Genomic DNA, 14,553 nt, shown 5'->3' on the forward strand with positions numbered 1-14,553 from the left:
CACAGTTCCCATAGCGGTGCATCCCTAGAGAATTTATTAGTGAAAGACTTCTCACACCTCTCAAGGTCCTGGTTCACATTCAGAGATGCAGCACCAATATGGATCACCAGTTTTTAGATTTGTAGAGATTCTTGATGATCTAAATACTCTTATTGAATTACTCACAGCATCCCTCTTTACTGTTTAGAGTCAATCACTGGCAAACTATGTGTTAATTAAAACATCAGAATTCACAAAAAAAACTCTTTACAAGAATATTCAAATCATAATCAGCACTCAACTCTCAGACTCTGTATCCTCCTTTAAATTCGAGTCAAGTGTGATAACCCAGTAACTAATGTTTTTCACAAAGTCTTCATTTAACTTTTAGCAATTTGATTTGCATACTCCCTGGACTCAGAATGCATTTCTATCTGAAGGCCACTGGAAAGGTACATGCAGTAAAAGAAAAGTCATTTTTTCAGGTGTGTATGTTTTATTTTTTGTGAATGGTAACATCTTTGGCAGAACATAAAAGATAGACGTAATCTTATATGCAGTCTGAGAAGCGAGAATCACAGGAAACCTAGAGAATCACCCTAGCTAATAATTAGAATGAGAGATTTGGTTGTGTTCTTTCTCCAATTTCATTTATACTGAGTTAGTGCATATTCCCCTATTATTCAATAAGAAATGTTATGCTGATTGCAAGACAACTTAGATTCTGTACACATGCTTGGAATGGGTATTATATTGGTATTATATATAAACATTTTCATGTTTGATGTCTTAAAGTCAACCAAAACATCATTAATTTCGTGACAAAAGTGAAAGTGAACATGAAAGTGTTAAGATGTTGGCACCACACAACCGGAATGTACTTTTTCAAAGGTCATTCTGACTCAAAGGGCCACGTGCCAACGATGTGGTAACTTCACTGGAGTCTCTGAGACTAAGCGACTAACAGAAGTGAGTGCAATCACAGTGTCCTACAGCTAAACTGTACAACTATTTCGCTGTTTTGCAACACTTTCAGCACATTCTCAATGTGAGAGTAGGGTCGGGCTGCACAATTAATCACATACTATCAAGTTTGGCCTCTAATTAACTCATTGTAAAACACAGCAATGAATGCATTCTATTTAGGATTTAGCGACAGGTCTGCTGCATCAAAATCAAACACTACTAGTTATAAACAGTGCTACTCATCAAATGAGTGTTCCTACAAAACACAAGCATTTTTTGGTGAGTGCACTGACAACATAAATGTTCCCACTGAGTGTTCTGTGACCTTTCAGAGAAATCAGCCCTCCTGGCCTGATAAACCGCGAGGATTTCTTTGAAGCACGCTGTGGCATTAATAACTGTTCATTTCAATTAATAATTAATCATAACTCCAAAACCCAAAACAAAACCAAATTCATACACCTGTGCAGCCCTGTGTGAGGTCACATTTTTGTGAGCCATAAGCCTGAATCGGCAGGAGAGGAACACGCACATAAACACGCACGCACGCACGCACAAACACACACGCACCACTCATACATAAACAAACTAAACAATACACTCCAATCCCTTTTCACTCTCCTTGTAAAACCTTAAAAAAGAAACAGCTAGGGAAACATGATTATGTTGTAAGCAGTTACTTGCATCAGGCAAGTCACCTCTATATAAGGCTTCACAAGTGGTGTTGTGTGTACTTGGCCAAACTAGTCCTCAGAAGGGTGCACAATACCTAGTATCATTACACAGTGTCTTCCAAGACTACTTGTTGAGGATTAAACCAGGGATACATTGTATGATCACCTTTTGTGGCCAAGAGCAGAACAGTACAGCTTTTGTTGGCCAGGTAGGTCTCAAGAGAGTGAAGGTTTCGTGCCAAGTGTGCCGAGGTGCTTTCCCCTGCCCTGTTGGGGACTTGCATTTCTTGTTACTCGTTTGCAATCTCTTATTATTCTTGAACAGTTTGTTAATGCCTTTTAGTCACACAAAGAGAGCAATCAAACTTGCTTCTTTTTGTGCCTCTTCCCTTTCGTCCTATTGTAGCTTAGCAAGCTTTCCCCAGTTATGTTGCAGCACCTGCCCCAGTGCTGCATGTTTTCTTTCGGTGGCTTTAGAGTCCCTTGCTCTGTGTATAAGGCTTTTGGGAGCAGAGAGAATGGCTGGCATGCTAGCATGCCTCCCGTTTATTGTCCTTCTGTGTTTCACTGACTCCCACTTCCTCTCTATTCTTTACCTCCTCCACTCTGTAGCTGCTGTCTCTTACACTGTGCTCCTGGGGGTGCCGTTTAGGGCGACTGTCTTCATCATGCAAGGCGTGCCAGCTGCCTGCAGACCCATCCTTGGTGTAGACAGTCCCACCTCAAATACCTCATGAATCGCTTTGCGAAAACAGTGGAAATTGTAGTCTATCAAGCCTGTAGTGCAAAGGGTGCAAAGAGTGGTGAATATTTTCTTGAACACTGAATTTAGACAACATACAGAATTTGCAGTAGAATCATAAAAGTTCAAATGGGGAGCGAAACAGCAGCAAAACAATCTAAATCAGTTAATATTTAATGCAACTACAAAACCTCAAGGGGATAAATGGGGAAAAAAATGCAGAGTTCATTACTGTTGCATACCATACCTTTGCGCTCGAAGCTCTCTTCTCTAAGAATACAGACGAGGGCGAGGAACTTTGTGACCTCTTTCAAATAGAGGACGGTGGTGTTATTAAGTTTAATTATGGCCATTGACTCCTTATCATACGCACTGCCACTGCCATCTTCCTTCAGTCTGTACAACCAAAACACAAATCTGTCATCAGCATCACAGATACCACCTAGCAAACAATATACCCATGTGATTCATGTTGGAGGGATAATAAAGCTAAATCTTTACTTATACTGGGGAAGGTAAATTATATTTATCGTTATCAAAATAAATTTTCATGTTGCAGAACAAAAATTATTCCTGTTTAATTGTATTAGAGTAGCTCATTATGCTAAATGTTGAATAAAAATAATTGTACTCATACTTTTTCATCATTATCTGTTTAATATTACTACTCATCAAAACCTCAGAAAAACTAAATACTGTGATGCATACTGTGCATCATGAAAATGTCACTAATTATCATGACGTTATATTTTTGGCATATCACCCACTCCTTACTTATACCTAAAGCTGTTACAGTAGTTAGCCATTCTGAGTTAATTAGACAGCTAGTTAGATGGAACGATGTACATTTATATTTATTCACACATACTCAAGTGCTTATAAGCATACAGCAAGCTAAAAACAAAGCATAAACAAAATATAAATTTGTGTAAAGCGTGTATGGAGACACTGATGTTGAGTGTAGTCTTACCCATAAATACACGACACGTCAATGACGACATCGATCATATCACAGCACAGCTCATAGGACTGCATGTCCACTGGCGAACTGTCTGTTGCTATGTAGATCTTACTAACCACATCAAACAGAAAGGCCTTCTCAATCCCTGAATTCTGTTAATGGAGACAAAAAAGTAGGGAAGGGAAGAGAAAGAAATTAAAAATGCATGGAAGCTTATGTTTCAGACACTGGTATTTACTATTACCAGAAGATCACCCTGCATTTTTGAACCTCGCAATAACATAGGTGTAATAATAAATTAAAAAGTAAATATTAAAACAAGACATATTTGGATAAACAACTCAAAGTAATTAAAGGCTTTGTGGAGGTGAAGGCAAAACACATACAGAAATAAAGATGTTGAGCAGGTTTTCCAGAGTAGGCAACTGAGGGATGAGCTTCTGAACCACTTTACTGAAGGCCTCAAATATAGAGTGGTCATAGATACTCGTCAAATAGAAGCTGCGAAACAGAGGAAAAAATGTGTAGTGAAAAGCATTGATATTCATAATGCACATCATATTTTTATTAAGACGTTAATTACAGTTAACAAAACAATCAAGACTTTAACACTGTGTCACACATGCAGCACAAAGTTAGACTGTCCACACTGAATTCCCCAGAACCCTTAAAACAGGAAGCTTGTAAAAATAATACTATGGCAGAAACCTTGTAGTTAAACTAGGAAATCTACAAAAATAGACACAATGTAAGGCCATGTAAACAAATGCAGACAAGTAACTATTTTCAAATAAATAAAAATATGAAGGTGGAAGTGAGGAGAAAACCAAAGATGTATTGAGTTAATACACATCACCTGCACCACGGCAGCCAAGTGAAACCAACAGTCACCAAGCAAGACCACGAGGTCAAAGAATTAGGCATCATAAAACTATCACAGAGAGAATTCTGTCTGTAAAACACACCATCTCATCAAACTACAAAGCCATAAACTCACATATACTCTGACTAATGTGCCCATAAATCAATAGTTACATGACCACATAAAATAGCACCTTTCAAAGGGATGTGGGGAAGAAAATGGCACGCAGGAGACCTGCCTTTTGATTATACAGTCTGAGCAGCCCCAGTGAAACAACATTTTGAACAAATAATGTGTAAAGCCAAGCACACACAGAGGCACAATCTCACCATTTGCTTCTTATTTTATTTTTCTGAAATTATTACGGGCACACTGAACAATTTATGCTTCTAGGGATGGATATCTAAAAAAAAACAGTGCTAAATTGGTATTGGCTCCTGAATGGTCAGTATCGATATATCGTTAAGCTTCTGGACAAATGGTGCCACTATAAGTATTTATGTAACGTTAACTCATTCTACATAGCAGGCCTTTTCAAATGGTTGGTGCTAGATTGGTCAGCGGGAGGGGTGTTCTGAAAGCGCGACAAGTGTTGGCATGCCTCTGACTACCTTAACCATTTTGAATGCCGAGTGTCATTCTGTTCTCTCCATCATGGCAAAAAGGGTAAGGTGCTCAAAAGTGTGGGGTCACTTTACTAAATTCAGTGACAATGTAGCTAAATGCAAACATGTAAAGCAGAATTGTGTGTAAAGGGGGCAACACCAGCCACCTCAAGGAACACAATACAAATTAGCAAACAACAGAAATCTGAAGCAGCGCAGCATGTTTGCTTTCTCAAAGCGGCTGGGAAAGTAGCAATATTAAGCTGAGCCTGTACAGAAATAAAATTCGGTAGCTAGCATAACATAGCTTTGTTTTTTGCACCAAATTATAGAGAGTTGTATCAATAAAAGTATCAAAAAGTATCATATCCATAAGCAGTATCAGTATCCATTAAATCCTAACGATAGCAAACCCTAGTTACTACTGAGGCTGATCTTGGTTAATGCTCAGCAATGACTAAGCATATGTGGCAGCGCTGATCAGAATATGCAGAACATGTGGATGAGAATGGTACTCCTCAAATATGCAATTTCTGAACCCGTGTTACTTATGCTACAGAGCTGCTTTTACACAGTGATACTAAATCAAAACAAGCTGCTTGGTGTCCTTGTATAAGCTAACCATGTGATAAATATTTCCATCTATGTGTGAAACCTTCCTCACAGGACAGTGTAATCCATTACACTATTTAGCAGACTGAAGTTGCTTAACAGTCTTAAGTTGCTTCTTTTCATGAACCATCATTCAGCACCTCCTTAGCATCCCCAGAAAATGCTGACTGACCTAATCATACAACTTCCACTTCCATACACCTGCCACAAGATATGCATCTTAGCAACCGTCACTATCCGTTAATGCTTCAAGTTGTTTTATGTGCACCAGTGTTTGAATTTGTAGCTCCAGTGTGGTTAAAAGATGCACTTGGAAGATAACTGTCCCTAATAGAGTATAGTATGTCTTTCTTTACCCATCCAAAGCCAAAAAACAAATTTTCTTAACGTCACTGTAGTCTTTGGGGTCTATTGGGGTCTGTGAATTTGGTACTTACAGCGCTTTTCAACTAGCAACAAAAACTAAAAATGCACTGTCAAAAAGCCCAAGCAAACATCTACTTAAATGCATCAAGTCATCATGCCTGCAGTGGCAAAATACACTATATGGCCAAAAGTATGTTGACACTTCTCTTCATAATGGAATTCAGGTGTTTAAGCCACACTCATTGCCAACAGGTGTATAAAAATTAAGCACATATTTATGCAATTGCCTTAGATAACTGCCTCAGAGTGAGGCTGCCGAGTGCCGAATTGCATAGCGCATATAAATTGCCTATCATTTGGCAGTAGAACAGTTCATACTGAAGAGTTTGGTGACTTTAAATGTGCCACTGTCACAGGATTTCACATTTGCCACAAGTCACTTTGTGAAATTTCCACCCTGTTTGATCTGTCCCAGTCAACTGTAAGTGCTATTATTGTGAAAGCATCTATGAGTAAGATCAGCTTAGCCATAAGGCGGCAGACCATGCAAACTCACAGAGCGAGACTGCAGAGTGCTGTAAAAATATCCTATCATCTTTTGTATCACTCACTACAGAGTTCCATGCTGCCTCTGTAAGCAACATCAGCACAAGAACTGTCCGTCAAGAGCTTCATGAAATAGGTCTCCATGGCCGAGCAGCCGCTTTGAGCAGATCACTATGCGCAATGCCAAGCATCAAATGGAGTTCTGTAAAGCACAACGTCACTAGAATCTGGAGCAATAGAAACATGTTCTCTGGAGTGATTAAACGCTTCCAACTTTGTGACAACAGCTTAAGGAAGACTCTTTCCTGTTCCAACATGACTGAGCCACTGTGCACAAAGTGAGATTTTGGTGTAGTGAACCTCCAACGGCCTACACAGAGCCCTGACCTTAACCTCACCAAACACCTCAGAAATGAATTGGAATGTTGACTGTGAGCAAGACCTTCTTGACCAATATCAGTGCCTGACCTCACAAATGGGATGAATGAATGGGCACAAATTCCCACAGACATACTGCAAAATCCTGTGGAAGGCCTGAATAGGTAGAGTGATGACAACCCTGCAGTTAACAATAGGCTATAGCTTGATGTAATGGAGATGCGGGACATAGCGGGTTTGGAAGTTGTATCTATCAAGTTGTCCCACTCACTTTTTCACTACCCAATAATTAATAATTAATTTCTGCCTACACCACTGGCGTGAGTGCTTTGCGCATCACTAAAATGCAACACATTTAGTTGTGAACAGCAAAAGTACATGCAGAGTAAGACTAATCAATGAAACACAGGTCACAGCAAGTCTTATGTGTGCCTGAATATTGGAAACCTTATATTCAATCTTCTAATGTGGAGCTAGACTACAGGTCAGTAACAGGCCACTAACACCCCCCGCACCATAGGTATAGCACCCCCTTCAAATGTTTCAGCATAACTGTACTACGAAAAAAAAAAAAAAATTCAGCCACCACCCCTGACCATCAAACGAGTAGAATTAGTCATTCTGAATTACTAAGATTAAATGGTATTTCTATTTATCCAAGTAACATTATATTGTGAATCTCTGGAAACATCTAACACATAAAACAATTTTTAGAGGATAAACCCAATAGAATTGCACTACCCTATTTATGTAACGGCTGCTCTGTTTAGCTTGTGTTACATGTTTTATAACCTGATTAATATTGCAGAAGTCTGTATCACAAAGGACAACTGCGTGCTTGTGAGGCTGTGATGAAAAAGCAACAGTAACTCCTTTTGTGAGGAATTTGATTGCTTGGTAATTCAGAGGGTTTCATTTGTCGCAATGCACAAGAACACAAATACGCTCCCAAAAATTATTTTAAAGTAAACTTCCTCCCAAGTTAAACTGAAGGAAACTGCCTTTCTGCATTCCAGCTGAAAAGAGAGTTTACCTAAGATGCAGTTTCTCCAGACTGGCATCAGCTAGGTCATCATTAGCTCGCTGGTGAATATCCCTCTGAGTCTCTATCTTGTGGTCATCTGATAGGCCATCCACTTTATGGATGAACACTTCAAAGTTGATTTCAGGGTTGACTCTATAAGCCCGAGACACAGTGAGGTGAAGTCTGCCAAGAGCCTCCACATAATCATCCTATAAGAACAAAAAACAGATACAGAACAAGAGTGAATAAGCTCATTTTCCCTGATTCATGCAGAGATCATGATTGATGGGAGCACAAAACATAAAATCATGTAAGTGTGGTGCAGTGGATATACAATGTGCAGCACCTCCATTGACTCTACCTGTGGAGGGTACCTAAGCTCCCAGCATTTCAGTGCAACCAGCATGTAAGAAAAATTAGCAATATTGAAGAGTGTACCATCAGCCTATTTAAGGACAAGGTAACATTAACTTGCTTCTCTGAATCATAATTTACATTGTCTTACAATGCTGATTAACTACACATCACACAGCATGATCTAAAGGTCACCTGTAATCTGTACTATGACTGTGGATGGATGGCCTTGTTATCAACTGAAGAATTTTGTTTGATAGCAGTAGCTAAACCATAACTTAAGTACACAAAGAAGGACCTTTTTCATGTTAATACAGCAGTAGAGACATATATTTAGAGTGCAAGTAGATTTTGAGAGGGCTTGAGAAGAGGAAAAATGTTTGTTACCACTAACATAAGGCACATAAAAGGTTTCTTTAGTAAAGAAATCCCATATTTTTCCACAAGACCAGAAACTTCCACATCTTCACACTGGTGTGTGTGTGTGTGTGTGTGTGTGTGAAAATATCTTGTTTCTGAGAATGCCATAAGTTGGATTTGTAATGGCTTATCGGATGGATTTGTGGAGCTGTGAATAAAGCAATCAAATATCCATTGTGAAACGTCCAGCTCAAATAAATAAAATGGCACAGAAGCTGCGTCACATGTCTCAGCTTTACATATCCATGCTTGCAATGACCCAGGATTTCTTGGAGTAGCAAACATGTTACTGGGAACTAGGAGGGAACTGCTGACTTAAAGTAATCGTTTGGCACTAAATAAATAAATAAATAAATAAATAAATAAATAAATAAATAGTCTTTATACCCTATGCAAACTGTTGCTAGGAAAAAAATAAAATAAAAAATAAAAAAAATAAAAAATGGACAAAAATATAAAATTTTTATATATATATTATATATATATATATATATAAATAATCACATAACTCAAAAGAGTAGTCACCTCCTGAAGCTAAAAATCTATTTTAGTCATATTCTGTTACAAACCATACCAAGCAAGTTGATTATTAGTCAACAAATTAGCATGGTTTGAGGCAAATACGTGATGACTTAGACATGCTGTTAGCACAAAGCTAATTAACAGGCTTTAGGATTCCAGTACTTATTAGCTACATTACACCTGTACACCTGCTAAAAACTAAATGAAAGAAGCAAACTTCAAACTCTAAGCATGCCTTGGCTGACTTTAGGCACACATGGATATAATGATACATTTAACATGAAATTGGTCCAAGCTGTGATTTGGTTCAAGTGGAATTTCATTATACTTTTGAGTGACCTGAAAAAAGTGTCAAAGGGAAGATAACAGACTTCTTGTGTAATCAAAATGGCTTCACAACTTCCTAATTGTGGCTTTCAACATGTAAGACAAGCTACACTTAAAATGCTGAGATCTTTTACCATCTTCAAAGCCTCACAATGCAAGCATTTACTCACACTGGTTGGTTAAAACAGAATGTGTGTGTGAGAGAGAGAATGGGGAAAACAATCCTGTGGTACCTGTGGAACAAATTGTTTCGTCCTGTATTTACAAATACAAAGTGGTTATGCAAATCAAATGTACTGCCAGACAGATTTGCTAGCTGTATGACAACTATTGGCATATAGCCATTTCAAGCACCACCAGAGCTACACCAGAAACCTATCATCAATCACTACATGTACTATGGCAAAATGAGTGTAACTGTGTCACTGTCATTTTTTCATTAGTTAAAACAATCTGAACACTACAATATTTTTGGAAATCTTATTCCTTGGAAACTCACACTCACCTGGAGATCATTATCTTGTGAAATTATTTAATAAAATCTTTTAATTTGTTTAAATCAATGCAAGCAATTCAAGAGGGCACTTTCTGTCTGAATGCACACAGTAATCAATAGTAAAGCAGAACAAAAGCCAGGATGAGTCAGCAGACCACAACAGCAGGCCGATGTTTTCATTGAACATCATTTAATGTGCCACATTTTGACACAATATTGTTGTTTTACCTGTGCATCAATAACAAATATCAAGGCTCCAGTTCCTCTGAAGATCATCTCATAATCAAAGGTGGGATCAAAGAAGTCCACTTGGCCTGGGAAATCCCAGATCTGAAAGTTGACAAAGGAACTGCTGGAGATGTCATCCTTGTATATTTTGTTAGTGCTCTCCAGAAACAGGGTCTCATTGGGGGACATCTTATGGAACACCACCTAGTGAGAGATACGGCACTGATTTAAATGACTGAGTTTCATAGTACAGCAGTTTAATTCAATCAGATTCACAAAGCTGTTGTCTAATTTTGAGTAGATCCATGTTGCACATCTCCCTGTGGTTAGTTTCCTACTCATTAACAATAACAGATAATCATTAAGTTGGGGAAATCTAGTACAAAGACCTGAATGCTTTTTAGCATATGAAGAGTTGGTTTAATACCCGTCCTTGATCATCAAATGAGTGGTCTTAGAAATGTATTTTGTGCAATATGCAAAATGCACTAAGACTCTGTTTTATCACTTAAAATATCAGTTAAAACAACCTCCTTCCCAAAATGTCTGTGACAATCATAATATTCTTCTAAGATTCAGAAACAGAGGTCCCTGGGGTACACCAGCATCATTAGTAACATCAAAGTCCTTGAGAGTGCAGTGTGGTAGGACCTCATCTCTCAGCCTAAATGGGCCTAAATGTGAAAGGTGTGTAAACAGTAATGACAGGATGAACAGCGGACAGACTGAGAGTTTTAAATACACTAATGCTAATATTACAGCACCTTCTAAAGCTGTAAAGATGTTTATGCCTTTTGTAAGTTAGCTCGCTACTTGCCTGTGTGTCGGAAAAAACAACTTTAACTAGTTAGCTTAGGTTACCTAACGTAACGTTACAGAATAACAAAGCGTCTACCTTTTCAAACGAGGAGGAGATTTAAATGTAAGAAGTGTGTAAACATCAACTACACTATTTAAAGCAGACAGGTTCAGCACTTCAAATACAACTTCAAATGCAACGTTAACGCTAGTTACTAGCATTAACGTTAAACCACTTTGAAAAGCCCCGCGAGGAATGACGTTATCCAGCTAAATGTTTATGTACGATAGCGTGTATTAGCCAGTTAGCTAACTAGCTAGCCAACACTTCTATGCTGAATCAACTATCATTTCTTCAGCCTTCCAAAATGGCTTTTAAATGTATCATTTCTTCGGTGAAGCCTGATCTACTACACTGTCTTCTCTGCACTAGATACTGCTGGAGACAACGTATTTTATGTTGGAATTTGGGTGTAAAACCTGTATTTCTTGTGTGAGTTCTTGAGGTTAGCGAGCTCGCTGGCTAGACAGGCTTATGGTGGCTCCGTCTAGAAAGCTAAAGCTAGCCTACACTGATGTCTGTTTTCCCTCCTACCTTCTGAATGGACGACTTCCCGCTTCTCCGCAAACCCATGAGCAGTATTCTCGGTTTGCTATCCGAAGGCGCTGGGCTGTCCTCGATGTCGGCCTCCTCTTCTCCATAGCCGAAGTCTTTAGGGAACGAGTCAGCCACTCCGTAGCTATCTGCCAGCGGCGGCTCCTCGTACTGAATCGACATCTTGACCCGACGCGACGACGCTCGCTTCTCCCCACCCCAAAAAAACACCCTCTTTTCACTTTACACTCACTTGTTTTACCACACGGTTACTGCACATTCAGTACGCATCCAACGTAGCGTGAATAAGCATAAAATGACTGTATGTCTATTAATAGAGGGGCGCAAAGTCGATCAGCAACACTCGTCTTCCGTCCCTGAGCGTTCCCCACTGTTACGAAGTCACCACTTTAGTCTTGCCCCTTCTTGCTTATTGGACGAGAGGCCGCATCGTCATGCGTTGATTGGATAAATCAGGTGTCAATCTTTAAGGCGGCGGAGGAGGCGGGCGGGCAAATCCGTCAGAGTCATGTGCTTTAGAGTCACCTGACAGAACTGCTGTTCGAGAGCCGCACACCGCCTTCAGGGTTTTGTGGGAGCGTTGTGCTGACAAGTTTCGCCTGGGAAGCGCGTAGAACTGTGCATGAGGGAACCTCGGAAACTGTCAGCCCAAGTTGTTAGTCAATTAGTTGCATGGCAATTTAGTCCAAGATGGAAGTTGTAAATAACATGCTGATATCTGACTGTCCTGTCCGTTTTGCCTTGGAGCTTCAGCACACCTGAACCCTGCGTTAACAAAAGAGAATAAGTACCGTATTTGTTCTTTGCCGCTGTAACAGCCTCCACTTTTCTATGAAGGCTTTCTACTATATTTTGGATCATGACTCTGTGAATTTGCTTCCTTTCAGCCACAAGAACATTGGTGAGGTCGGGCACTGAAGGCCTGGCTCATCAATTCATTCTTGAAGGTATTTTTAAGAGGTGAGGTTCTGTGCAGGCTAATCAAGTTCTTCCACACTAGGGGTGCGGGAAAAAAAATAATTCTTAGATGCATCGTGATGCGGACGTGAACGATTCTGAATCGATTCACAAATGTCAAAAATCGATTTTCTAAATATTTAATTTATAACGTAATGTTGACGGAACGCAAAAGGCGGAACTTGGAAGTGAGGGAGTGCAGCGCCCGGGCAGTCTGTGGCGGCACATAACAAAAACACTACTGGATGAGTGAGAAATCCGACCGACAGCCTCTGCATTAAAAGCCAGGTTAGGTCAGGAGTCACAACCCAAGTGTTAAGAAGAGCCATTTTGTCCTTTCAGCAAAAATCAAACCAGCTTGGGAGCCGCAACATTTAATGTCCAGTGTGTCTCAGTATGTGTTAATGTACTAGCTAGTATAGGCTAAACAATATAAACGAGAGCGCAGATTTACTTCACTCTGCTTTAAGCTTTAACTATAGCCGCTTTCCTCCCATCTCCGCCAGAAAACTTTTCCTCAGAAGTAGATCAGTTAAATGTCTCTCAACGTTCGACTGTTTTACGAGGCTGAAGTCGCTTCTTATTCTCCAGCTTCTTGTTCGAATTTACCCGTTCCACCTTAAATTCTAACTGAGGCGCCGAATGTAAATGCGGCACCATTTAAGGTGGAACGGGAGAATTCGAAAGAGAAGCTGACTAAAGGCTTCGCCACTTTTTAGTGTGTGACAGTCTCTCGTTGCAGATTTAACGTACCAGGAAACCAACTGCAGTGCTTATAAATGCGAATAACGCATCGCTGCTAGGTGACCTGAAGTCTGCACGCCGGTTCCCAATAGTTGCGAAACAGGGCTTTCGCGCTATGTTTCACACGTCCCGTCTCAAAGATACTTTACTGACACAGCGATCCCCCCGTCTCTACAACGAGACCAAAACCGAAGTTATAAAATCACTAAATAAAACGGGTAGAATAGCTGTAACGTGCTGCGTGGACGTCCACTGCCACTGGATCTTATTTCACCGTAACTGCACATTTTATCGCAAATGAGTAGCAGCAGCTTCTCGTGCTCCAAACAAGAGCACTGAATGAGAGCCTTCTAGTTCACTTGCCACATCACATCCATTTGTTTTATTAAAAAAGATATTGGAAGTAAATTCATTATGGATCATTACAAATACTTTGCTTAAAAAGTACCATGTCACTTTAAATAACAATAACACCGAGTTACTTAGTCACTTTAAAATGTATATTGTCTCTATATTCTGTGTATATTTTGTGTATATTTTTTGTATATTTAATATATTTCAGTTGGTTTTTCTTGTATTTTTATTTTTACTTATTTACTTTCTGTAGAGTGATTACCTGAGCCTCACCACAAGCATTTCAGTGCATAAATGTCCTGACATGTGCAATAACTTGAAACTTGAGCTCACACAGTGAGAAAATATAAATGCTATATAGCAAAAAAGATGCATCGAGATGCATCGATAATCGTTTTATAAACGCATCGCAGCCCTCTGAATCGTAATCGTAATCGAATCGAATCGTGAGGTGCCTAGAGATTCCCACCCCTATTCCACACAAAACTTGACTACTCGTTTCTTTATGGACAGCATAAAATTCCTGTTGGAACTAACTGTTAGTTTACATAGTTTTACAGAATGTGTATGACTTCCTTTTCTGGGCTGCCAGCTCTCATGCATTGGCTGTGAGATTCACACTCATGCCACACTCGACATTTCTTACACGTTTTTACAAAATGACCTACTGATGAATCTAAATGCGCATGAATTTTTCTACTACTGCTTAGTTTTAACTTATTAAAACACTCTGGACCGGAAACAGCAGTTTACTTGAATACAATAGGAAAAGATCACGCTAGCTAGTTAAACATTCATTCCCCCTGATTTGTCATTGCACATCTTTTGTCATATTAGGCACTTGACTGATCTAAACCATAATGATGTATTAACATGTCTGTTTATTGCAGATGTTTGCTAAGCGTCATTCAAACACTGCAGTAATAAATAAACTGCAGTAGGAGACACAGGCTCACTAGTTGACCAAAGCACAAAAATCTGGAGCTCAAGAACAAAAACTTGTATTTCTTGATTTGCGCACA

The 14,553-nt window shown here is 39.4% G+C and overlaps 1 protein-coding gene across 1 annotated transcript; it reads right to left on the bottom strand.

The window, feature by feature from the left end:
• Positions 1 to 455: 455 nt before the first annotated feature.
• rragca (Ras-related GTP binding Ca) lies at positions 456 to 11,851 on the bottom strand. The gene is made up of 7 exons (XM_036587441.1): positions 11,456 to 11,851; positions 10,063 to 10,266; positions 7,725 to 7,924; positions 3,709 to 3,823; positions 3,332 to 3,474; positions 2,609 to 2,757; positions 456 to 2,396 (listed from the first exon to the last, which is right to left on the bottom strand). Exons 1-7 carry the CDS (start codon positions 11,636 to 11,638, stop codon positions 2,242 to 2,244), a joined length of 1,149 nt encoding a protein of 382 aa, XP_036443334.1. The 5' UTR covers positions 11,639 to 11,851; the 3' UTR covers positions 456 to 2,241.
• Between the last annotated feature and the right edge of the window lie 2,702 nt (positions 11,852 to 14,553).

The sequence above is a fragment of the Colossoma macropomum genome, unplaced genomic scaffold (genome assembly GCF_904425465.1).
Source record: "Colossoma macropomum unplaced genomic scaffold, Colossoma_macropomum, whole genome shotgun sequence".
Classification (NCBI taxonomy): Eukaryota; Metazoa; Chordata; class Actinopteri; order Characiformes; family Serrasalmidae; genus Colossoma; species Colossoma macropomum.

Coding starts and splice junctions, on each gene's coding strand:
- rragca (XM_036587441.1), bottom strand. CDS start 11,638: ATGTCGATTCAGTACGAGGAGCCGCCGCTGGCAGATAGCTACGGAGTG. Junction 3,475..3,708: donor TGCTCAACATCTTTATTTCT/GTATGTGTTTTG, acceptor CTCCATTAACAG/AATTCAGGGATTGAGAAGGC. Junction 2,397..2,608: donor AGAGAGCTTCGAGCGCAAAG/GTATGGTATGCA, acceptor TTTGCACTACAG/GCTTGATAGACTACAATTTC.